The following is a 26,710-nucleotide window of genomic DNA, read 5'->3' as shown; positions in this document are numbered from 1 at the left end:
CAAGAAAGGTTGATGACTGATGGCACACTCTAAATCTTAAGCTTGCTGAGAGGAAGATCAAAAGCAGCATGTGACTAGCTTTCTTTCTTTCTGAGAGAACTTTGTCCCAAAATCTGTGAAAAAGACAGAATTACTTGTCTATGGGACGAATGAATTAGTTTACAAAAACCTTAGATCAGCTTTTTTTGCCATTTTAAAATTAGTTACATTATCTCTCTTTACAATTAGTTACATTGTCCCTCTTTACAATTAGTTACATTATCTCTCTTTTTAACCTGGTTTAATGTGAAACTGGCTTTTGTTACAAACCAGCATGTGTGTCTGCATGTATTTCTTTAAAATTCCAAATCCAGGACCACACCATGATTAGCATTCTTAACTGTAGTTAGCACAAACTGGGTTTGATGTGGTGTTTTGAACTGAGCCGCTTTGTTAAGAGCTGACTACTTTATGTAAAAAAGAGAACCTTGGGGAGCAAATATGACTCCTGAGGTCAAGTGTTTAAAAATGACTTGATATGTTGTGTGCTGTCCTGGCCATTTAGGGATGTTACGACAATCAGCTAAACAGCTAGATTTGAGTCCAGTAGCACCTTTTGGAGACCAACAGGGTTTTCAGGGTATGAGCTTGCAAGAGTCAAACATCCCTTTGTCAGGTATTTGATGAAGGGAGCTTTGACTCTTGAAAGCTTATATCCCCAAAATCTTGTTGGTCTCTAAGGTGCTGTGTGTGTTAAGTGCCATCAAGTCGCTTCCTACTCATGGCCACCCTATGAATTAAAGTCCTCCCAAATGTCCTCTTTGACAGCCTTGCTCAGATCTTGCAAATTGAGGGTTGTGGCTTCCTTTATTGAGTCAATCCATCTCTTGCTGGGCCTTCCTCTTTTCCTGCTGCCCTCAACTTTTCCTAGCATGGTTGTCTTTTCCAGTGACTCTTGTCTTCTCATAATGCGACCAAAGTACAGCAGCCTCAGTTTAGTCATTTTAGCTTAGACTTCCTGTAAGATGGCTGTTCCGAGCACAATTTCTCTCAAGAGCTCTTGAGAGAACCTAGAGACGTTCCGAAAACGGGACACTTTCAAGTGCCCCGAACACGTTCCTAAACGGTGGAACGTGGAGCAGGAAATTCCTGCAGCCAAGAAGTGCGGTCTGACTCCCAAACTTACCCCGGGAATGAAGCCTGGGAGGGTCTGGATGCTTGTCCCGCTTGGCTAAGGAAGAAACCATCGCCGTGAGCGCCTCTATGGATCCAGGCTCGGATCTCCTCTACCAATCACCAAATATTGAACTATTTTAAGAACAGAAACCCCGGCATCCGACACCTGAGTAAGTGCCAAGAACTCCTTTTGTTTACTTTTCAATTAAGAAAGACTGAGGAGCTTCTTAAACCAGCTACAGAACCTGCACCCCCACCCCACCCAAGATCATGAGATAACCTAGAAAAAAAAGGAATATTTGCTAACCTGATTGAGGAATTATAAACTTCATTCACGGGTAGACATAACAATAGATGTTTTGAGTGACACTGCAGGCAGCAACTGGAGACTGTGAATTGGAAGGGGGAGGGACGAAGTTTTACTTCCGATCCGAAGCTCTTTCACTTTTAGAAGTCCTCCAGCCACATTTCACTTTGAGAAAGGGATTTTGCTGGAAGAACCGGATGTGTCTCTAAGCCTGACTGGAATATCCTAGGAACTTTATGGTCTGTGTTACATTAAAACTACCCGACTCTACAACAATCAGCTCGGCAGGGAGCCATGGATTACAAAGAACTGGAGGAAATGCTGACAAAGCACACTGAAACAATCAATAATCAAATTCAAAAACAAACAAAGCAAATGACTCAACTTATAGACCAGAAATTTGACAATGTTTTAAATGAGATTATGACAATTAAAGATCAAGTGAAGGAACTGAAAACAGACATGAATGAGATGGAAATCACTGTAAAAAAAGTGGAGAACGAGCAAAAAGAAATTCAAATGGAAATTAAGGATTATAAGAAACAAATTGGAGAAATACAATCACAAGAAGAGGCCTTAAAGGACCAGATTGCACTTTTGGATATGAAATCGAGAGAGGCCAATCTACGCATACGCAATCTCCCGGAACGGTATGGAACTACCAGAGAGACCATGATAAAGTCACTTGCTGATATTTTCCATATAAATGAACAAAAATTAAATTATGCAATAGATAAGATCTACAGGGTCCCCTTGTCTCCAAAAATGCAGGAATCAAAGCCTAGTGATTGTTTTTTTTAATCTCAGAATGAAGAATACTATCATGCAAATCCAATTTGATAGTTCTCTGTCAGTAGATGGAGTACCATTAATACTGCTAAAAGATATACCTCGTCACTTGGTTGCAAAGAGGAATGCTTACAAAGATTTCACTATGATATTAAGAAAAAATGGAATAAAATACGCTTGGCTAACTCCACAAGGTCTTACCTTCACCTATAAACAGAACAGATGTGCTGTCAATTCATTGGCAGAGGTTGAGGGATTTCTGTTAAGAAACAAAAAACTGGCAGATCCTATCCAAGGAAGAGAACAAGAGGAAGCACAACAGGATGAAAACCCAAGTTTGCAAGAAGCAGTAACTGGAAACCATGGCCACCAAGAGACTATACCAAGAAAGCAAGAAAAAACCAACAGAAATCCTAGACAGAAAAAGTCGTTCAAGAAGAAGGGTTAAAGGGTTGGTGGGTACTGAAATGATGGGAGAAAGGGGAGGTGTGGGGGAATAACAATAAGTTTTTTAATTTACTTATCAATGTAAAGAATTTATAGATCTATCCTTTTTTGGGGAGTTATTATGTAACCTACTAGCATTTTTAATTTTTCTTTAATTTCAATTGACAATATTAGTGATTAGGTTATATATGACAGTTGGTATATAATGGATATTAGGAATAAATAGAAAATTAAAAATAATTATATACTAGTCTAGTAAGAATAGATAATTTTTAATATGAAGGAGTGATTAGATTATGAATAGGTAAGAGGAAGCTGGGGGTGGAAGTCCAAACTATTAGATGTATTTAACAATGAAGGTATACATTAAGGGATATATTGCTATTTACTAACATATGGAAAGATAAGCTTTATGAAATACCGAATAAGATGGATTGTGTTATTATGGAAAAAGCAATAAAAAGTAATTTAAAAAAGTCTTAGTCATTTTAGCTTGTTTTGATCTATAACCCACTGATTTGGTTTTTTGGCAGTCCACGGTATCCGTAACACTCTCCTCCAACACCCCATTTCAAAATAATCTACTTTCTTCCTATCAGGTGCTACTGGACACAAATCGTGCTGTTCTACTCGGCTATCCTCTGAAACAGTCAACTAAACAGTGTAGTCAATCAGGGCACAAATCATCTGTAGTTAAACAATTTTAAGGCTGGCTGACTTCAGAGGGGAGAGAATTAGTTTTGTTCTTTGCACTCCCATGTAAACGAATGGGAAGATTGACTAACAGTTATAGCTGAATTTAGCCTTCATTTTCTGTTTCGTAGGGAAATGCTGTTCTGATCAGTAGCTACCGGTCAGTGCTTTTCAAGGGTTCTGGGCGTTATGTGTCGGCCTTACACGTGTATAGGCACAAGCAATGCAAATGTTTTTATTTTACTATTGGCTACGTAGACTGTAGGCAGATAACTCCAAAGCTCATAAAGCATGTGGATTAGATGTCCAGATGTTCTGGATTATTGCTTCTTGATGGGTAATGGCTCTAGTTAGCTGCAAATCGTTATGGTTTATTTGCTCATAGCAACCAGTTAACATGTCTGCTTGTTTAGAAAATTTACAACTTGACCAATAATTGATTTAAACGTGGTCTTTTTTTAGAGGGGTCAGAGAGAAACCAGTGACTTGCCTCTTAACACTTTCATTATAGGTTCCAACTATTTAATGAAATGTGGGTAATAGCTTTTGACATTTGTTCACTATTGACTGGTCTCTGTTTTGAAGCAGATTTTTATCGTTTCAAAGTGTTGTTCAGATTTTTTTTGACTGATGTAAAATATTCTATTAATTGTCCTTGTTTCTGTTTAACAGGGCTTTAGAGATTTTAATCCTTCCACTTTATATCTGAAGCCCAGTCCAAAGCAAAAGGTTGGACTGAAAGAGGGAGATGCTTCCTTGTTTCAGCAAGAATCACGACAGGATCTTCCAGAAACAGCATCTTCAGAAACTTGTAAACATGAAGTCCATTCCCAGGTGTGTGGGGTGTGTGTGTGATTTTTTTTATTTATTTCCACTTTATTTCCTCTTAACTCTTCTAATCAACTTACAGTAAAGAACACAAGTTCTGCAGTATGTAAATAAAGGCTGAAGTGTTTGGTCCTCTTCTAGTAGAATAAAGGATGGTTAGTAGAGAACAAGACATGGACTTTTGTAATATTTTTCATGGTGTGGATAAACGTGATTATATGTTTCCCACAATATTAGAATTAGGGAGAGCCCAATTAAATAGATGGGTAATAGATTCAGAACAAACTGGAATTATTTCTTTCTGCAAAACATAATTATCTTGAGGAGTTCCCTGCCACAAGATGTGATTAAGGGGACTTAGCACATTCATGCATGATAGGTCTAGAAGCAGGTGTTTGCTCTGATAGCCAGATAGAACCTACATATTCAGAGGGAGTATGGCTTGGAATGCCAGTTACTTGAGCGCCACACCAGGGGAGACCTTGTACCCTTCTGTGCTTCTGCAGAAGTTTCATGTTGACCACTATGTAAAGCAGAATACTGAAATGTTCTTAATTGGGCTATTTGGACTCACTTTATCACTCCATTCATGGGGGGTTTTTTGGGAGGGAATCCTGTGCTAAAGTGTTCAACCTTGGTGAACTTGGCTTCTTTGGGGAGCTTTCTTGTAGTGTACCACATGATTTGATCTTATCACTAGTAGCATCTGAAGCCCATTGAGAGAGCTCTTCCAAGGCTTTGAGGTTTGCTGTCAACAATCTGCTAATGATACCCAGTTCTGCATTTGTCTGACTAAACATTCTGGTACAGTTGCCTTGGTTCTAAAACAGCACCTGGAACTGTGCTCATGAGAATAAATAAATTGAAGTTAAATCTAGACAGTGCAGAAGTGATTCTAGTGGGGTATCGATAGTTTGGCCCTTGCTTGATTTGGATTTCACTTGCTCACATGCCTGTCTTTCTGTCATGGAGATCTTCTCTGTGGGAGCTTCCAAGAAATGTACACAAAACTGGTTGGCTCTCCTGTGTAACGTGCCAGAGTTCAAAGTTGTTGTGTTGGTCTTGTGACCTGTAGTCCCAAACTGCAGGTCCATTCCACACTCCCAAGCACAATTTGTCTGTTCACTTCTGAGGGGATTGATTGTTCCTCTTTGGAAAACCTAGTACTTTGCATGTACTAAGCCAGTCACTGTCCCTTTCTCCCTTCTCCCAAAGCATATATGGCACATTTTCCTCCCCCTCCTTCAGTCTTCCGTAATGTCAGATGCTGGGGACAGTTTAGGGAAGCCTCTGTGCCCTGTTGAAGATAGAATGTAGGATTAGATGGGCCACTATCTGATCCAGCTAGGCATTGCTTACGTGTCGTGGTTTTTGATAGTTCTTGATTCTGCTCATTCTTACCATCATGGACCTTGCCAAGGCATTCAGGATGTTGGAAGTCAAGTAATCAGTATTCCTGATTTCTTAGCCTGGCTCATGCAGCCTAATTAACTATTGTGCTTGTTTACCAATCCTTTCATTCAATTTGGGGCAGGCCTGTAACCTTTTATTTAAAATCCTCCACATACTAACTCACGGCTGTTGAACTCAATTGTCACGAGGGCCGGATATGACGTAAATGTCACTTAGTCGGGTTGGGCCATGCCTCGCCAGCTCAGATTGTGAATGGGGTGTGGGGGTGCTGCCTCGGCTGGCTCACAGGCCTGATAAGGTCTCTCAAGAGGCCAGATCCATCCAGCTGGCCTTATGTTTGCCATCCCTGTACTAATTTTTATGTAAACCTTAATATATTCATAGCATAAGCATGGGGTTACTTTTTGGAATCTAATTTATGGTTCATTTGAGAATATTAAGTAATAACCTATCCTCAGATATTTTGTTTTCCTTGTTTGCCTTAAATATTAGCTAGACGTTGTAAGCACTGGTCTGGAGCAAAATCCAAAAACGAGTCCACAGAATCTGTTTTTTATTACTTGGTCCCAGAATGTCAGTGATGCAACCAGACACGAGCACCATTTTAAATCTGTATTTTGGCTCAGCATTCACAATGTTGAGAAGACCAGGTTTTAAATTCATGGACTTTGTGTATTCTCTCCCCCTTGATTTTATTCTACTTGAGTTCATTTTATTCCAGCCTGGTTGGTACTCATAAAAATGTGGGCTTTTTAATGTTAAATAATAGCTGACATTTATAGGGCTGCTTAGGCTTGTGACAGGAGTTTGCATTGTGTGTGTGTCTTAAGTGTTGTCAAATTGCTTCCGACTTATGGCAACTCTATGAATCAGTGACCTCCCAAACGTCTGATCCTTAATAGCCTTGCTCAGGTCTTGGAAACTGAGGGCCGTGGCTTCCTTGATTGAGTCAATCCCTCTCTTCTTATAATATGACCAAAATACGTTAGCCTCAGTTTGGTCATATCAACTTCTAGGGAGAGTTCAGGCTTAATTTGATCTAGAACCCACTGATCTGTCTTTTTGGTGGTCCATGGAATTCATAAAACTCTCCTCCAACACCATATTTCAAATGACTCACCTTTCTTTCTGTCAGCATTCTTCATTCTCCAACTTTCACACCCATGCATAGTATTGGGGAATACTAAGGTATGAATTATCCTGATCTTGGTCACCAGCAATGCATCCTTACAGTTCAGAATCTTTTCTGGCTCCTTCCTAGCTGCCCTTCCCAGCCTCAATCTCCTTCTGATTTCTTGGTTGCAGTCTCCCTGTTGGTTGATGATGGGGGCAAGGAATAGAAAATCTTGAACAATTTCAATTTCATCATTGTCAACCTTAAAGATGTGTAATTTTCCAGTTGTCATTTTTGTCTTCTTGTTGTTCAGCTGTAATCTTACTTTGGCACTTTCTCCTTTAACTTTCAGCACTAGTCATTTCAAGTCTTCACTATTTTCTGCCAGTAATATGGTGTCTTCTGATATCTCAAATTGTTAATGTTCCTTCCACCAATTTTCACTCCACCTTCATGTAAATCTAATCTAGGTTTCCTTACGATACGTTCTGCATATAAATTGAAGACATAGGGAGATAAATTACATCCTTGTCTGACACCTTTGCCAGTTGAAAACCATTCTGTTTTTCCATATTCTGTCCTAACAGTAGCCTCTTGACCAGAGTACAGATTGCATATCAAAATAATTGGATGTTGTATCACACTTTTCAAATCAATCATAACTTTTCATGATCCACACATTCAAAACTTTGCTGTAATTTACGAAACACAAGCTGATTTTCTTCTGAAATTTTCTCGTATGCACCAGTAACTCACATAAATTGGCAATATTATCTCTAGTGCTTCTTCCTTTTGTAAATCCAGCTTGAACATCTAGCATTTCTCATTCCATATATGATAACAGTCTTTGTTATAAGATTTTGAGCATCACTTTACTAGCGTGAGAAATTAATGCAATGGTCCAATAAGTTGCTGCAGTCTTTGTCTCCTTTTTGGGAATTGCAATGTAAATTGACTGTTTCTAGTCTGTGAGCCATTTATTTGTTTTCCATATTTGTTGGTATATTCTTGTTAAGATTTTGATGGGCACAATTTCTGTGGCTTGAAATAACTCTATTGATATTCCATCTGCTCCTGGCGATTTGTTTCTCCCGATTGCTCTCAGTGCAGCATTCACTCTACATTTTGAAGCCATAGATTCTTCTTCAAAAGGTTTTTCTTGGAAGGAATCTGTCATCGTTTCATCTCTTCTGTATTGTACTTCAGTGTATTATCCCCATCTTTTATTTATTTTGTCCTGTTCGGTTAATATTGTTCCATGTTAGCTTGCACTAGCTCTGAAAGTTTCCCTTTTGAACGGCAGATCCTCATGCCTCAGCAAACTGCTTTTGAAGCTGAAACACTTCCAGGAAAAAGAAGAGAGCTCCTCTTTGGGCTCATGGGGTGCATCTCATGGCTCTGGCAGTGATCCTGATGTAACCTTGAGAAATTTTGGGTTGAATGAGTTGGTATTGCTGTAAGACAAATTTGCCCAAAGTGCTGTGAAGCTTTTACTTTGAACCAATGAAGACTGACAAGCCACTTCTTATTTCTAGAGGTGTGATGAGAGAAGGGAGGATTTGGCATGCCTGAAAACTGAGCAATTGGTGCAAGGGCATGGATGCTTGGATGTCTTTTCTAAAAAGTCATGTGACTGCCAAGCGAGAAACCCCTGCAGAGAGTCCCCTGAGAATTCAAGACCAGTGCCAAAGGAAAAGATTTTGCAAACTAAGGTGCAGAATGAACCTATTTTAAAAAAACATTAAGAACACTTCCAACCAAACAGTATATAATCCTGTAGTTTTGCATCATTCCAAGGGGCCTAGCAGAACAGAAAAAAGCTTCAAGCTAGCAGCTTGCTTTTGGTCTGGAGACCAAGTCCTATGAGGAAAGGTTGAAGGAGCTGGGTATGTTTAGCCTGAAGCGGAGAAGACTGAGAGGGGATATGATAATTATCTTCAAGTACTTGAGGAGCTGTCACATAGAGGAGGGTGACGAGTTGTTTTCTGTTGCCCCAGAAGGTTGGACTAGAATTAACCGGTTGAAATTAAATCAAAAGAGTTTCCGTCTAGACATTAGGAAGAATTTTCTAACAGAGTGGTTCCTCATTGGAACAGGCTTCTTCAGGAGGTGGTAAGCTCTCCTTCCCTGGAGGTTTTTAAGAAGAGATTAGATGGCCATCTGTCAGCAATGCTGATTCTATAACCTTAAGTAGATGATGAGAGGCAGGGCATCTTGGCCATCTTCTGGGCATGTAGTGGGGGTCCCTGTGTGTGTGTGTGTGTGTGTGTGTGTGAGAGAGAGAGAGAGGTAGTTCTGAATTTTCTGCATTGTGCAGGGGGTTGGACTTGATGACCCTGGTAGTCCCTTCCAACTCTATGATTCTATGACAAAGCAGCTGAATCACTGCTCGGTGTTTGTGTGGTCGCGGCTCCATGCCTCTGCTCTGATACAGAGCAGATGAAGCTGCCTTGAGCACCCTGCCTCCCAGATATTCCAACACTCACATGGTTGCAGTGCGGATGAAATGGGGGAGAAAAGAATGATGTAGGCTGTTTGGGGTCCCCATTGGGAAGAAAGGTGGGGTACAACTGAAGTAAATAACTAAAATCCTAAGCAAATTTTGAATTCATTATCTGTCTTTCCCCTCCCCATAACATCTGTCCTTCCTTTATAAAGGTCCCCTTTATAAAGCACCGGGTCATTCTTGACCATGGGGTGATGTCACATCCCGACGTTTCCTAGGCCGACTTTGTTTATGGGGTGGTTTGCCAGTGCCTTCCCCAGTCATCTTCCCTTTACCCCCAGCAAGCTGGGTACTCATTTTACCGACCTCGGAAGGATGGAAGGCTGAGTCAACCTTGAGCCGGCCACCTGAAACCAACTTCTGTCGGGATCGAACTCAGGTTGTGAGCAGAGCTTGGACTGCAGTACTACAATTTAAGCTGTGAAGATGAATAGGTCTTTGTAACCTATTTTTATGATAATGGTTGTACATTAGCCTTTTTATTTATTGGAAATTTGACATTGGCAGGTCAATAAGAACTACAGTTGTGATATTTGAACACTGTATATAGGTTATTGAAATAACAGCTCTATCCTAAGCAGAGTTATACGCTTCTAAGTTCCACTGAAGTCAATGGGCTTAGAAGAGTGTAACTCCCACTAATAAGGCACTGTAATTTAAATTACAGAAATTTTGTTTGCGGGGTGTTTTTTCCAGCTATCGGAAGTTAAAAATACCATTTTCCTTTTTGTGAAGTGAATGGCACTGGAGCCTTGGTTTGTTTTCTAGGATCCAGCCAACTCAGTGACATTGCCGTACCTGGAGCCTGTTTGTTTAGCCACAGAAATCTGGGATGAGGACTGGAGACCTCTCCTTTGTGTCAGAGAAGAAGAAAAAGGCAATCACTGCAATAATTTGTGCCCAGACATTGCAGTATCTTCCAGCCGAACTTGGAACAACGAAGGGAGAACTAATGAGGCCCAACATAGCCAAAAGCTGGAGCCGCAGGTAGCTGTTGTGGAGGGCAGGCAGATGAGCTACCGGCCACTGGTGATGTTGTCGTTCTTGTGCTTTTACATTCCTTTTATAGCCCCTTTCACTGGGTCGCCATGAGTTGGTTTCAACTCAGTGGCACACTTTACTTTTTTTATTATCTCAGAGGCTGAAACTGGAAGTAGCTCTGGGTCTGTAGTAAAAATGAGGATAGCGGTAAAGGCCAGGAGTAGATGGGGAAGTGAAAATGGACTTGGGGCTCAGTGGCCCATGTGGTGCTACTAGTCAATACCACAAGGGCTGTTCAGCTTAGCAGCATCAACAGTGGGAATTATCTCAACTCCCCACCCCAAACTGGCAGCACTGTGGGAAGAGACAGTTTCTGAGCTGACACTAACTGCAATTGCTGATAAAGGGTTTGAGTCAAGTGGCCCCCGAGACGTTGGCAGAGTTGCTGGGTTTGGCTGTGCTTGCTCCTGGACACCAGTGGCCTTCTAGGGCAGTGGCTCACCGGGAAATTGCCCTGTAAGTTAAATGGCCAGGCCCACCCCAGTAACGGCAGAAAAACCTGAACAAAACCAATTGTCTCCAGAGGGGGAGAGAGAGGGGGAGGGGGGAGAGAGACCGACCCTCTCCTGTAGCCCAGTACTCCTTAACTGCATTCTGTCTGCCAAGACAGGAACTGTGTTCAGGGTGACCCTTGTCTTGGTTTCATGGACCTTTTATGCAGGGACATTTCCCCATGGTCACTCCACCCAACTGCTTCGGGGGCTTCCTTTTGATTAGGCATGCCTTTTCTTCCCTTCAGAGGTCGCCTCACTCTCCCTATATGTTTACCCTTCATTTTCCAGATTCTGGCTAAAACAGCATCTGGAAAACACAGGCAAAATGTGCGGGGAGAGCAAGGCAACCTTTGACAGGTGGAAAAGGCATGCATAATCTAAAGGAAGCCCCAAAGCAGTCGGTGGGGGTGATCGTGGGGAAACGTCCCTGCATAAAAGGCCATGGTCTATCCAACAGCGCCACTTTATCCATTTTGAAAGCATCATAAACAGTTTATGATAGAATGTGGATGTTCAGACATTTCCAGTGTTACAGCTGAGAAAATGAAGCGTCCCTAATTTAAAAGTAGCACAGCCAAAATATCACAAGGCATTGTATGTGACTTAATTGGTTGGTTGAAATTCCTGTAAGTCTCTGCACATGTCCATCTCTCTGCAACCTGTGTAGCTTCCAGGATCAGTCTGTACCTGTTAATAGCCCTTGGTGACCTCTGGGAGGGGCTTCCCATTATTTTGGGGTGCGGTATCTGCCCTTGCATAGCTGTGCCCTGCCCCAAGGCCATTACTTGCTGTTCCTTGTCAACCTTGTCTTGCTCCCACTCTCCTTCAACCAAGTCCTTTTGATAGGGCAGGCAGAGGAGAGAGATCAGAATGAGCTACAAACTGCAAATTCTGCTGAAGTAGACATTTTATAGTGGAACAGGCTGCATACTTCAGGCAAATACTACTTTGAGCAAATAGCCTGCCAGACCTAGTTTCCCTCTAGCGCTTGCGGGGTGGATGGATGGGCTGGCCTATTTGTACTGGTTGGCTAAGATTGTTTCCAAATGTTCATTACTTTCCATTGCAAGAAGTGGTTTCTCGTAGCTGAGTTTCAGTGCAACCTTGGCCTGCAGTCTTGAAGCTGCCTTGAATGATTTGGAAGAGAGACTGGATATTAATGTATTGGTGAACCCATAGCGATATGACTTGACCTTCAGACACTTTCCTTGGGTTTCTTCATGCAGTAAACAAGGCTTTTCCTGTTCCATTTGATTGCAGACAACTGACCCTCTTCAAAATGCAACTGATTGCTCCTGGCAGACTGTGGAGGAGTTTTACATCTCCATTGTTCCTTCCCAGCAGTCAACAGACCCAAGTCAGGTTGCCCTGGAAGCAAACAAACTGCTTGCCTGCAAGTCCCAGCCTCTTCCAGAATTGTCTACCTCTCCGGTGGACAAATGCAATGGTACTTATGGGCTTATGGCAAAACTGTGGAACCAGTGTATACAGATCCTGTAGTTGTGGTGTTCTGGAGTCTAGTGACATTCAACAGTCTGTGGTGTATCCTGTTGGGTGATGAAGCAGGAACCTTATCCCCTAGTAATTCTCTGGAGATTGCAGTCATGTTGGTCCTAAAGAATGAGTCACGATATAGGTGTCAAGAATACCACCTGAGTGAACCATGATGGTTGTTTCTTAAGGTATAGATGTTCAAAATAAGTTCTTGCATACCCAGCTCGCAGTTAGTCATCTGTCTGTTCTGGGAACCAAAGAGGTGACTTGGTTGATCCTGATTCAAATGCCAGCCCCTCTAATACTAATAAGAATTTAAACCTTATTGGCCTGATTATCTTCAATGCCTGTTCGTGTTAATCGCTCTGAGATTTTTCTAAACAGTGGGGTATAAATATTTTAAATGATTGCGTAGGGTATCCTACAAGTCTTTATGAGTATGCCCTGCAGTGCATACAGTGGTCTGGTTCACATGTATGGCCACATAGACAAGCAAACCATCACTTCTGGCTTTTTCTTGTGAGGGCATTGCGTGGCCTGGCTTGGGGGGTGGAGTGCATTCATATGGGAAGGAATCATAATTCACCCTTCTACGGTGGTTCTTACCCTGACATGTGGCTGCCAGGTTCCTGCTACAAAAGTTTAAATCAGACTTAAATACCCCGACAAACCACAGCCAAGACAGAGAGCTGAATCCGCATCTAATGGATTGTATAACCCAGGGGTGTTGAACTCAATTGTTACGAGGGCTGGATATGACATAAATGTCACTTGGTTGGGCCGGGCTATGCCTCGCCAGCCCAGGTTGGAGTGGGTGGGTTGCTGCCTCAGCTGGTCCGTGGGCCGGATAAGAGCTCTCAAGGGGCCAGATCCAGCCCTTGGGCCTTATGTTTGACACCCCTGGTATATGAGAGCAGTACACTTCTTCTTTTTTTACTGTGCAGGAGAAGTGCCTTCCAAGAGGAAAGAAGACCATGTCTCCAGGACCCAACTTGTTGCCTTTACCGCTCCCAGTCCTTGCTGTGTCCAGGAAGAGAGAGGTCACAACAACCCCTTGGTGTTCACTGCGGAGCATCAGCGCTCTCCACTGTTCTGTATCCCTTACTGCCCTTCTGCAGCCCTGGGGGCCTCTGCACGCCTAGCTGCATCTGGAGGATATTTCTCCCTCGGCCGGAGGATGGTGAATCTATGAAAGAGACCACAGAGTAGCTGGATGCCTTTCAGAGCCTTTTCAGCGGTCGGTCACTTCATTGGAGATGGTGTGCAAAAATCCTGTGCCCTTGGAGGCTGTGAGAACTTGGTTCATAATAGCTTGGAGTCCATTTCCTCCATGGGCCAAGTGTTTGGCTGAGTGTTTGTTTGTTTCCCCATGTTTTGCTTTTTCATGTTCTACAGTTGTGTTTTCTGTATAATACAATGATGGTTTTGACAGTTATGGCAGTCTGGCTGTGTCAAGTGTCTTGCACCAGCATTTCTAAATAGCAACTGCAAAGATGTTAGATATTCACTGAAACACCTCTAAAACACATTCAAAACTGACTAGTAAGTTTGGGGTGCATTTATGGAAAGACGCCACTCCAGGCACACAGGTCTGAAATGTCCTGGCAGAGCAGTTAATAGCCACATAGAACCAACTAGGTCAGAACCAGATGTGTGGAGAGACTAAGTCACAAAGAGAGAGAGAGAGAGAGAGAGAAGCATTTCTTCTGTGTGTGCTGCCTTGGGGACCCAGATCGGGCAGAAAGGCGGCATTAAAATTAAGATTTTTCCTTCATTTATATACATAAACACACATATGTGTATGTATATATGCAGGTATGTATATGTGTGTGTGTGTGTATGTGTGTGTGTGTGTGTGTGTGGCTATTATATATGTGTGTGTGTGTGTGTGTGTGTGTATGTATATACATATATATATACATATATATATACACACACACACATATATATATATACACACACACACGCACACACACATATGTATGTATATGTGGCTATTAACACACACACACACACACACATATATATGGAGGACTTTGGAACGTGGATTAAGAAGCACCCAAGCTCAACAGCAAGTTTTTGTAAATACCATCTGTGCTCCAAATCCAAATTATTTCCAACACTTGAGAGCATCTGGAAATCTCGCCATTATTCTGGTACATACTTGGTTTTGTTTATGTGAGAGGCAGGACGAGTAGCCAAAGCAGGGTGAGAGGTACTGCAGACGAGTGTGCCAAATAGATTTTTCTTTGTGACATGCTTATTCCAGTGGCATTTCGTGTTGCCATCTCACTGTTCTGGAAACAACTATTGGACTGACTTCCTAATAAACTCTTTCTTGCACAGTACTATTCTGATTGGGTAGTAGTATTTCCTTTCCCATCTGTCGTTGCCCAATTGGTGAACGAGGAATGGGTGTAACGTCCTATTGCCAGTCTCAACCTTATCTAGCATTCAAGATTTACAAGCTCTCCAAAATCTCATGAAGATCCCCATGGTTCTGCAGGGTGAGTTTTCTTTCATAAATGGTATTCCAAAGCGCCTGATCAGTTGGATGGCAACCATTTCCCTCTCTCCTTGAGGCTACGATGACTGCAAAAACTGGATACTTAGAAGTTATAACCACTAATCTATGGGCTTCACCCTCCCGTTTTTGCTATAGCAGGATGTCTTTGGGCAAACCAACTCCTCTTTTGCCAGGCAAGGATGGGCACTGTGGGAAAGTCTTAGTTGCCTGGGGGTGCTGGTCCAACTGGAATTGAGGTGCTAATGGCACACCTCCAGAAGGGAAGTGGGTTAAAATGCATCAGTAACTACCTAACACAGAGCAAGGTCTTTGGGTATGACCACAGGATTCCAAGACTCAAAATAACCTGGCAGCTTTCTCCTTATGCTTTGAGTCAGTGGAATCAGTTCTTTTGGCACTGAGCATTAAAAGATGTTTTACCATCCATCCTAGACGACAAGGCATCTGAACAGTTTTTCATTTTGAGCTACTAGATTGGAGATCCTCAGCCAGACTGCTCTAGTGGAATGGCTCTGGTTTCCGGTGGATGAAATCCTTTTTGCAAGAACAAGGGAGAGAAAGAAGCCCTATCATCAATGAGGCCACTGACTGCCTTCCTGTAAGGGGCTGACTGAAGGCGTTATGAATACATTGGGTAAAGCTAACAATAGAGCACGATCTTCAGCAGATACCTTATGGTTTTCAGCATTCTCCAAAGGACAGGTTTCCTTCAAAATACCAGTGGACCCTAGATGAGGAAGAACATCTGCTTATACAGGACAACAGGAGACACCCATTTGTTGTGTTCTCAGTATGTTTTCACCCTTACGAAGAAGAATGGGATGTCCAGAGCTCAACTGGATCATGAACTCAACTGGATCATGAACACTTCCTGATGAAACCACCAGTAATGACACACTTTCAAATGATTAACGTGCAGTCAGTGAGTTTAGGCAACCCAGGGGATTCACTGGATCTTCAGGTTCAGGGACCATGTCGTTCTCACCAAGTGGAAGGGATGTGCCACAGTGGCCCTCACCCATACCTTGCCTTCTTCTTTGAAGCATTGCTCAGGTGTCTACAATCAAGTGGTCTTGCACTCTTCCCCTGGCAGGTATTTGAGGGTCTCCGCTTAGTGCAGTGAATAGCATGTTGCAAGGACAGGAGCCCTGGTGGAATGTCAGGTAGGACCTATTTTTCCTTTTATAATGCTATGATCCTTTGCAAGGGGGTCTTTGTACAGGAGTTCAAAGGATGCAGAGCTACACTTTGCTGCAAAAGGAGAAATGATTAGTTTTGTAAGTTGGGATTGGGGAGAGAATGCAAGACCACAAGGACCATCCCTACTCATTCCCCTACTTGCATGGGAACTATGTTCGTAGTTAAAGTGTGTGAAGAGAGATTGGCTTTTTCCACATGTGTATGCATATCAGCGTATGCCTGTTCATTTGCCTTGTCTTCTCAGCACTTCTGATGGCTTGCACAAATGAAAAATCCAGCCCGAATATTTTCCAGTGTGTGGGAGGACAGGTTGCCTGTGTGTTGTTAGCTGCCGTTTCTGATAAAGTTGCTGATGTGCTGATTAAGCAGCAGCTGTCTCCTCCAGCTTGTGAGCATCAAGAGCTAATAGTTCACCAGATTCAGTTTCCTTTCTGGTGCTTCCTTGTGTTCCTGGTGTTGGAACAGGTTGATGCAGGTAGATGTACTCATCTCTTTTGTTATCTTGGGAGGAAGGCAGATGCAGCAACCTAAAACTGCTGGAAGGAGTTTGATAATGTATCGTCTGCTCTGGTTTGTTTTTGTTTTTAATCCTCTGTCCTTGGGCCAGCTCTGCAAAAATCGGTTCTGCAAGTTTCAGAGTGGTTGAACTTGGTAGGGAAATGTCAGGCAGAGAGAGCAGCTATTGGCTAGCCCCTGTCATGACATTAATGGGCACAGAGAGGTGATGGAGCGCATACAGTGAAAAGTCAGTGCAGCTCATCTCCAACTACACAGTGTTCTGTTAATTCCAGGATCATTGTCTAATCGGTAGCACTGGACAGGGCATGGTTTTCATATTCTCAAACCAATGGAGCTGCCATTGGCTCCATTGCAAAACTTACGTGCCGCCAGGTAAGTATCATTACTTTGCAATGGAACTAATAGAAGCTCCACAGAGTGGTCTGTAGATGTGGAAATGCTGTGTGGGAGTAGGGTGGAGGCTGAAGATGCTTCTTCCCATGCGATCTGGTCACAATCAGAAAATGGCTGTTGTGCATCGAAGGGGTACCAAGCTGATATCATACATCTGACGCAAGCTTCTTGTGGTGGACACAAGAATTTTGTGATACGCAGAGACCCCCTAGGTCTGTAATCACCTGGGATGGGTAGATCATCTGGGTTATTACCATGCTGGCGCGAGAGCCAGCATGGTGTAGTGGTTAAGAGAGGTGGTTTGGAGCGGTGGACCCTGATCTGTAGAACCGGGTTTGATTCCCCACTCCTCCATGTGAGCGGAAGAGGCTAATCTAATGAACTGGATTTGCTTCCCTGCTCCTGCACATGAAGCCAGCTGGGTGACCTTGGGCTAGGCACACGCTCTCAGCCCCAAGTACCTCACTGGGGTCTGTTGTGGGGAGGGAAAGGGAAGGTGATTGTAAGCCAGTTTGATTCTTCCTTGAGAGGTAGAGAAAGTCGGCATATAAAAACCAACTCTTCTTCTTTTGCACTGCTGGTATCTCATATGAGTCAAACATCCTGCTTGATTATTAGATGGGCAGCCCATTCCTGAAGAAGGGGACTGATGCTCCTTTGGAGCCAGCGTGACCCCATGCTGGCGTAGATACCACCTTATCATGGAATAAGGTTGCATCTACGCCAGCGTGGGGGCAAACATGCTGGCATCCAGCCACCAGCAGTCCCCACAGCCACCACACATACACCAGCAGGGCTTTCCTGGAAGGGAAAGCCTGTGACAGTGTGTGTGTGTGTGGGGGGGGGGGAACGTTACCAGAGGTGGAACTGCCTTTAGGCATCTACCACAGCCCTTTTGCCCTGGGAACGCCCCCTTGAGCGGCAGTGGGGCTGGGCTACCTTTTTCAGTGGCGCAGCCTTGCTGCTAGCTATGGGGCTTTCCCCCCTTTTTAAATTTGGAGTGGTTAAATATGGAGGTTTGCCTCTATAGCAGCTGGGAAGCCTCCGGGAAGGTGGCGTGGCTCTGCTGCTCCCAGCTGCTGTGGATCTACCCCCCCCCCTCAAGATTATGCTCTTAAGAGTGCTTCCCTATGGTGACATTTTTTGTGCTGCTGAAAGATCCCTTTTCCTTGCAAAGGTGCAAGAAATGAGGGCTCCACATATTTAATATCGAGCTTTTTTGGGGGGGTGCCATCAAGTCACAGCTGACTTATGGTGACTCTAGGGTTTTCAAGGCAAATTGGAGTTGGTTTGCCATTGCTGCCTCCATCTCACGACCGTGGTATTCCCTTGGAGGTCTCCCATCCAAGTGTTTGCCAGGGTCAAGGCTGAGGGTGTGTAACTGGCCCAAGGTCACCCAGCAGGCTTCCATGGCGTGAGTGGGGATTTGAACCTGGGTTTCCCAGGTCTTTTCTTTCTTCTTTCTTTCCCCCTGTTCTTAGACTATGGTCTTGAACAATAAAACCATAAAACGTAAGGTTTCCCAGGTCCTAGTCTGACCCTTTAATCACTACACCACGCTGGGTCTCAAAAGCGTAACCCTAAGGTTTTCAAACAGTGGGTCCTGGTATTTGAAGGGGTGTTATATTGAGGATGGAGCCGGATTGTTTTTTGCAGCCCCTGTAGGTTGGACCAGAACCAACAGGTTGAAAATAAATCAAATAAGTTTTCAGCTAAACAATAGGAAGAACTTCCTGACAGAGTAGTTCTGCAGTGGAACAGGCTTCCTCATGAGATGGTGGTCTTTCCTTCCTAGGAGGTTTTTAAGCAGAAGATAGATGGCCATCTGACAGCAATTGTGATTCTATGATTCACTATGCATTTAGGCAGATCGTGAGAGGGAGGGCAGGAAAGCTCTTGGCTCCTGTGGCCCTTTCTCATATGCCCAGGGTAATTCTGATCACCACTTTGGGGTCAGGAAGGAATTTTCTTCCAGGCCAGATTGGCCATGGATCCTGGAGACTTTTTTGCCTTCCTCTGGGCATAGAGCAGGGGTTGCAGGGGGTGGGGAAGCTGTGCTGTGGATTTCCTGCATTGTGCATGGGGTTGAACTAGATGACACTTTGGGTCCCTTCCAGCTCTTGTTTTCTATAGAATCATAAAGTTGGAAAGAGCCATACAGGCCATCTATTCCAACCCCCTGCTCAGTGCAGGATCAGTCTAGAGCATCCCTGACAAGTGTTTGTCCAGGCTCTGCTTAAAGACTGCCCGTTTTCTTCGTGCCCTGCTGAGATGCACCCTGGCCACCTCAGAATGTTAGATTAGATCAGGGGTCCCCAACCTTTTTGAGTCTGTGAGCACCTTTGGAATTTTGACACAGCCACAAAAGAACTGCTGCAGGAAGCACAGCCAGCCACAAAGCGGCTTAGCTGCATTCACAGTGAAGATCCTAGTTCTGTAGTGGCAGCTGCTGCCAAAGTAACATTTTTAAAAATCTGCAGAGCAATCAGAAGCCTTGCTGGCAAAAGCCCCACTGAACACTACCCACTTTCAAAAGACGCTTGGTGGCGCCCATGGACACCATGTTGGGGACCCATGAATGAGAGGGTCCCTTTAGGTTTATCTCAACAGGGCAAGTTTTTATGTTTGGTTCCAGCTGCTGACACTAGATGGGGATCAAGCACAGGGCATTGTTAACAGGTATGTGTGCGTGGTTTTGCTAAGACTATTTCTGAAAAATGCTAAATCCTTTAACCCTGAAAAAAATCTAATTTAGAGGAACACCAAACTGATTCTTAACCTCAGTTGAGCACACAGGATATCCCAAGTACCGAATAAGATCAGGAGCTAAACTTACAAGGGAGTCTAAAGTGGGGGCTTTGGCCATTTATGCAGGGCTGTTTCCCTCACAGTCACCCTGCCGAGTGCTTCAGAGCTTCCTTTTGATACTGTCAGAGATTGCCTTGCTCTCCCTGTGCATTTCTGCGTATTTTGTCCGTGTTTTGTGGATGCTGTTTTAGCCAGAATCCGGAAAATGAGGGCAAAATACATGGAATTGCATGGGGAGCATGAGGCAACCTATGACGGTTGAGAAAGGCATACATAATCAAAAGGAAGCCCCGAAGCAGTCGGCAGGGGTGACCGTGTGTGTGGGGGGGGAAGCCCTGCATAAATGGCCTTTGTGTTTTCTACCTGTGATTTACTTAACATAGTGCAATTCTTTTGCCAGTGTGGTGTAGTGATTAAGAGCAGTGGATTCTAATCTGGTGAACTGTGTTTGTTTCCCCACTCCTACACATGAAGCCATCTGGGTGACCTTGGGCTAGTCACAGTTCTCGCAGAACTCTCTCAACTCCACCTGTGTACAGACAAAAGAACCATTTTATGTTCTTGACCAAAGTTTTCTTCTCCATTTTAAATGCTAAGTGTCAGCTTCAGTAATCAGCTTCAGCTTCCAGGAGCTCGGTGCATAGAGATCTAACAAGTAACACCGGCAGCTTGTTTGGCCACTAGATAGCCATTCAAGGACACCCTTCATTCCAGTTTAATTGGATAGCTCGGTTCATCTGTGAGAAAAATGGGGGATGAGATCATTCCTCTGTTCCTAAGAAGTGTGCTGGTCAGAACCAGTCTGAACCATCTAGAGGTTTCTCCCAGTGTAATGTTCTGACTGGGGGAGAGGGGCCATCTGATCTAAGTTCAGAAGTCCATAAGACTGAGTCGTTTTCTGTTGCCTCAGAAGGTCGGGCCAGAACGAACTGGTTAAAATTAAATCAAAAGAGTTTCTAACTGTTAGAGCGGTTCCTCAGTGGAACAGGCTTCCTCGGGAGGTGGTCTCTCCTTCTCTGGAGGTTTTTAATAAGAGGTTGGATAGCCATCTGTCAGCAATGCTGATTCTATGACCTTAGGCAGATGATGAGAGGGAGGGCATCTTGGCCATCTTCTGGACATGGAGTGGGGGTCACTGGGAGTGTGGGGGGGGGAGGTAGTTGTGAGTTTCCTGCATTGTGCAGGGGGTTGGACTAGATGACTGGTGGTCCCTTCCAGCTCTATGATTCTATGATTCTATTCTATGATTCTAAGTTTAGCTAGGCCTTCTGGTAAAAAACTTTCTTTTGTCATTTTATCCTTGCTTCGAGCCACCAAACCTGCAGCACCTCAATGTAACACTTTTGACTCTGCAGTGCCTTGTACCCGGCAGACCATGCTGAGACCTGAACCAGCTTAAGCATTTAGCAAGAACACCTGCTAAGTAAGTTGAGTATTTCTGATTAGCTAAGAGTTTGTTATTTTAAGCCAGTGTGCCTTAAACTGTAACCTGTGTTTTAACCAATATTTTTAGCTCTTCTTAATAAAGCTTTTTCAGCTTTTTAAGAGGTTGTGGATTGAGTTTACTGACCTGGGCTCGGTGATTCTACAAACAAGGCCGGAGTCCTGGAGGAGGCTCAGTCTTGACAACCTACTTTGTGAAGTGCCTGTTATGGGGGTGGGGGGGAAGGAAGGAAAGACGATTGATCAAGGCTGTCAATGATAGGTTGTTTTGGAGGTCATTAATTCATAGGGTTGCCATAAATCAGAAATGATGTGACGGCATGTAACACACATTATATCTATGACTAACTTTTTGTGAGGATACATATGAAATGGTTATTGGGTTTTTATGCTCTATGTTATGGTTTATGTATGCTTTACATTGTGAAGGGATCCCCTTGCAACTTAAGCGGCTCTTCCCTCAATGTTGTAGGAAGACTGCTCAGGCTGGAAGAAGGCTTCCAGCTTTGCTGAATAGCATGGTTGGATGCATGCCTCCTTAATACTTTGCTATACTCTCATCCCTGGAGAAATTTTGCAGCTGTTTAAAAAAAATCCTCTAAAAATGGTTATTGCTTGAAGGTATAAATGAATAAATGTCATTTTTAGGAGGGGAAACAAGCGTCATTTTTAAGAGGGGAATTACTGAAGGGTTTGACTTGTTAGGGTGTACTTCTGTAAAGCAAACTATGCAGTTGAGAGGAAGCTTGCCTTCTGTTATGGGTAGAGAAAGAACCCTTGATGACATTTTAAAATGTTAGTATTAGGATTTTTCTGCATCTTAGGAGAGGCTGTTGGCTGGATCTACAATCCAAGCATGGCCCAATCCTGTCCATCTATAGGTTGAAACGCTCCATTCTCATCTTGCTGCTCATTCATTAAATCCGATTCGGCCCACATGCATCGCTGCAGAATCATGGTCCACTTCTTTGCCTTCCCGATGGAGCAGCAAATCCACCGCTCTCTGTAATTGCTGCTTTAGCACAACCTTTCCAAAATGCTGCATCTTCTATTTCAAACGGGCAGCTTTCGTATTTTTAAACAAGCCATCTTCCTCTCGAAAGGTTATCAGCAGCTTAATGACAGATTTCAGATAACTTGGGTTGTGAATTTGAGTGAATGAGGTTTAATTAAACCTGAGCAACCTATCAAGTTTATTTTTTTAAAAAGAGCAACCCCTAAATCTTTCAGAATCAACACAGAGCTTCTCTCTAAGAAAAGCAAGGGCAGCTTCCCTGCAACCATCCTTCCTCCTCCTTGGATATATTGTGGATAGCAAAACTTGGCTGAGCAAAGTTAATCCTTATGGCTTACCGTGAGCAGTTAGCTATACAGACACTCTGATCCTATGTACGATTTCTCAGCAGTAATCCCTGTGAAATTCAAAAGATTATTCTCAAGTGAGCATGTCAAAGGATTGTAGCTTTTATGGTTTATCTTTCGGCAGACAAACCTCCAAGTCCTTTCGATGTCCACACCAAGGAGAAACCGACTGATAGGATCCTCCATGCAAACCATGGTGCTGACTGGTGGTAAAAGACTGTATCAGAAGCTCTGCAGGGTAAGGAATGATGTGTCCATCCTACACCTCATGCTCTTGTAGGCATGCTCTTCGATCCAGTAGGGGAGATCGGTGTGGAGAAACAGCCTTCCCAGCTGTGCCTAGCCAATCCATACCTGGATGGTTGTACTTCTTCTGCTCCATTACACTTTATTTGTTTTTTTAATTTTTACCCCTCTTCCATTTTATCCTCATAGCAACCTCAGGCCGAGAGAAAGCGACTGGCCCCAAGGTCACCCAGGGAGTTTCATGGCAGAGTTGGAGATTCGAACTTGCTTCACCCAGATGCTAGTCTGACACAATAACCACTATTCCCCACTGGGTCTCTCTAGATCAGGGGTGTCAAACTCATTTGTTACGAGGGCCGGATATGACGTAAATGTCACTTGGTCAGGCCGGGCCATGTGTACCACAAAATTTAATGCCAGGCACTAGAGATACAAACTTTATAGAAGACACAGACAAAGCCAGTTAATTATGTATATTTTTACTTAAAATACAAACATGTTTAAAACAATAACACTCTTATAGTATTTTCTTTTATTTAACAGTATTTGATAATTGACACCCTGGGACTGGGGGAGGTGGCTGCCTCGGCTGACGAGCTCATAACGGACTCGCCAACCCAGATCGGGACTGGGGGGTGGGGGTGGCTGCCAGATAAGAGCCCTCAGGGAGCTGGATTTGGCCCCCAGGCCTTACGTTTGACACTCCTGCTCTAGATGGTACTTTTGATGCATGCCCCTATTGTGTGAAAACCTCAGAAGGATCAGCCCAAAAGTCTACCCGCTCCAGCCTTCATTCCTTCCTCCGCTAATTCTCTCTCCAGCCTCTTTTTCCCCACTTGATGTGGCAATCAACACATCTGAGATTCCCAGCCAGAGGAAAAAAGCAGCCAGCAGGTGGTGGTAGAATATTACAGGGCAGAAATGTTGGGGAAAGAAAGTTAAGCAGGAATAGTTCTTGGTTTTGAGGGGCAGTGGAGCAGGCAGTGCTCAAGGGACCCCCCTCCCCTCCTCTGCCCACCACCAGGACCTCTGCTGACTCCTCACTTCTTGCCCCTCTGAACCCCTCTACCTGCCTCTGCACTCTGCCCTTGCCTGCACTCAACCCCTTCCACTGTCCATTCTCACAGCTTCCTACGTGCCCTTTTCTCAGCGGGGCCGTGTGGCTGGCTGAGGGTGTCGCTGCTGTGACCATATGGAGCATTGGTTGCACCACCTGCACACAGTTCCCTGGCAGTGCCTGCAAGCAAGTGGTCAAGGGAAGGATACGCAGGCAGGGAGCAGAGGAGGTGTGTGGGTGGAGATCATTGGCAGTGAGCCCTGGCAGAAACCCTGGGCCCTGGCATCTGCCCCACCTCAGGGTATGCTGATGCCCGCCCTGTAGTTAAGCGTCCTAGTTTCACCCATCCTAGTTTTCTCCACTGAACACTGCATACACACAGCCTTGCAGTGGAGAAGTGGACTCCCAGCCATGCGTCTACTGCCAGCCACAGAATTCCACCCAAGACGAAGTGAGAATTGGCATTGCGTCTGCAGCGAGTAGAAGAGAGAATGCTGCCTTTTCGGCCAAGGGGAGGTGCAGAGTTTTCCTGATTTCTATTCCTGTCTTCTAAAACCGTCTTGCCTCGAATTTAGCACTCGATCAAGCAAACAACCTGAAAGCAGAAATTAGTTAACTGCGTGCTGAAAACTGGGACTGAGGCCAGGGCTGGGATCAGCAAAATGGGGACATTAAAGTACATTGTGATGAACCAGCTCCAAGAGTTGGAGGAGGAGGCGGCTTGGGCAATGCTGAGGGGAGGGAGGAATCAACAACCTAGGGTCTACGCAAAAAACGGAAAATGGCAGGCCCCTCTCTAAAGGTCTTGCAATCTGATTCAAACAGAAATCAAACTGAATAATAGAAAGGGCCAAAAATAGCTAGACAGAGCATAGCCGATAATAAATGTGGTGATGCATTTTTTCAAGAGGCTCAATTAAACTAATATTGGTTTATGCTAGGGTTGCCATGTGTATGTCTGCCAATCCTGGGAGGTTTGGGGGGCAGGGCATGGGGAGGGCAAATGTCTCTCAACACAATGATGTCACTTCCATGTGAAGACCCAGAAGTGATGTCACAGCATTGAACGATGCTGTAGGGAATACCTAGGTCCTGGGGAAGTGTGATCAAGCAGGAGCTGTGGCAGAACAGCCATGCTCTGATCTGCATGCTCTATTTCACCATGTCCTCTGAGGTGTCTGGGCTCCTTTGGCCATCTTAGGTCTCTGCCTGGCATGTGCCCCCACCCGGTTTTTCACCACCTGGAGGGGTTTCTCTCGCTCTTCCCCCTCCTCCCACCCAGGATACCTCCAGCTTCCCTTCCCACTTTTGAGGCTTCGCCTCTGTGTCTCCCGCTATCTAGCATCTGGTGGCTGAGGTGAGACTGGAAAGCAATTGAATTGACTTTCCCCCTCCTGCCTGTTCTCTGCCAAGAGAGAGAGAAGCTTTTTAAAACTCAAGGTGAAGGTTTTGCTCAGTTCCAACTGCCAAAGGAAAAAGTGCATTTCTTTGCCATTGCATTTTATTGTATTTGTTGAAAAGGATTGGTTTTGTGTTTTCTGTGAGCTGCTCTGGGTCCGTGTTGGGAGAAAAGCAACATGCAAATGCCGTAAATAGAAACCTAAATTATTTGTTGTTCTCTGTCTGTATATGTGTGTGATACAAAAGACTAAAGAACTCTGAAATCTAATGATGAAAAGTAGAACACTATTCTAACCTTGGCTCGAGGAGGCAGTTCTTATCAATATTATTTAAAACCTGGGACTGCGTTTCTGTGTGTGTATGGGTTCTGCATATTGGAAGCCCTTTATTTAGAGCAGTGGTCCCAATGTGGCACCCATGGGTGCCATGATGTGCCATGGTGTTTGCTGATATGTTTCCTGGTACCCGCTTGTTTCTGCCTCAAAGAAAAAAAATCCTTTGGATCTTCAGGAGGCACCCATTTGGAAATAGTTGCCCCCATCATAGGAGGCTGTTCGGCTTGGAACCGCTCAATATTTTGTAATTGTCCCCCATGGCAGCCATTTTGTGTCTGATCCCACCTTCCATGGCACCCATTTTACTGTGGCACCCATTACCTGTCCTCAAAATTCCAAAGGTGTCCATTGGATCAACAAGATTGGGAACCCCTGTACTAAACTCTTGACTTCTGGTAGAGAGGGAAGGGAGAAACACTTTGGCAATGGAATTTTTTTAATCCAATGCACTACACAATGCATATCATCGCTGGCAGATCAATATTCATGGCAGCTACACATGTCACCAGCCAGGAACATGGTAAGGTAGATCATGTAGGCTAGGCCTCCAAGAAGGTTGCAGTAGTCAAGGTGGGAGGTGACCAAACTATGACCCAGACTTTTAGCTGTGGGGGCATAGAGGAACAAGGACTTGGGCTCCTCATTCCTAGAGGGAAATCGACAATCACCCTTCAAACTCAACATGCAACTGGGTTGGCAGCTGGCTTAGGGTTGCCAACCTCCAGTTGGTATTCCAGGAGATCTCCTGGAATTGTAACTGGTCTCCAGGTGACAAATACCAGTTCCCCTACTTCAGAAGTTGGTCTCTATGGCATTATACCTTGCTGAAGACCCTCCCTGCCCCAAATCCCACCCTCCCAAGGCTCCACCCCTAAAATCTCCCGGACTGTCCTAACCCAGAGCTGGCAGCTCTAAGCTGCTGGCTGCCTTGCAAGTGGGGGAATCTACTCACCATCTCCCATGTACAGAGAACAGACACTGCTGTGTCACTCACTTCCAGCGATGAAAACGCTCAGAGTTCACCGCAGTGCGTTAGCATGAAAAGAATGAACGGCTGAGAAACTCACAGCAAGTTAGTTCTGGTAACAGGTGTTCGCAGGATTATTGCACAGGAGCTCCCAGGAGGGGAAACAAGAAT

General features: G+C 44.3%; 1 protein-coding gene across 1 annotated transcript in view; it reads left to right on the top strand.

The window, feature by feature from the left end:
- Positions 1–13,473, top strand: part of TDRD5 (tudor domain containing 5) — a 33,996-nt gene extending 20,523 nt beyond the window's left edge. Inside the window, exons 12-16 of the mRNA XM_056845574.1 lie at positions 4,064–4,184; positions 8,349–8,458; positions 10,021–10,239; positions 12,048–12,234; positions 13,226–13,473. Coding sequence (XP_056701552.1) covers positions 4,064–4,184; positions 8,349–8,458; positions 10,021–10,239; positions 12,048–12,234; positions 13,226–13,473 — 885 coding nt within the window. The remainder of the gene's footprint in view (positions 1–4,063; positions 4,185–8,348; positions 8,459–10,020; positions 10,240–12,047; positions 12,235–13,225) is intronic.
- The last annotated feature ends 13,237 nt before the right edge of the window (positions 13,474–26,710 follow it).

The sequence above is a fragment of the Euleptes europaea genome, chromosome 2 (genome assembly GCF_029931775.1).
Source record: "Euleptes europaea isolate rEulEur1 chromosome 2, rEulEur1.hap1, whole genome shotgun sequence".
Classification (NCBI taxonomy): Eukaryota; Metazoa; Chordata; class Lepidosauria; order Squamata; family Sphaerodactylidae; genus Euleptes; species Euleptes europaea.
The sequence above is the reverse complement of the archived record's forward strand: the minus strand, read 5'-3'. Positions and strand labels throughout refer to the sequence as shown.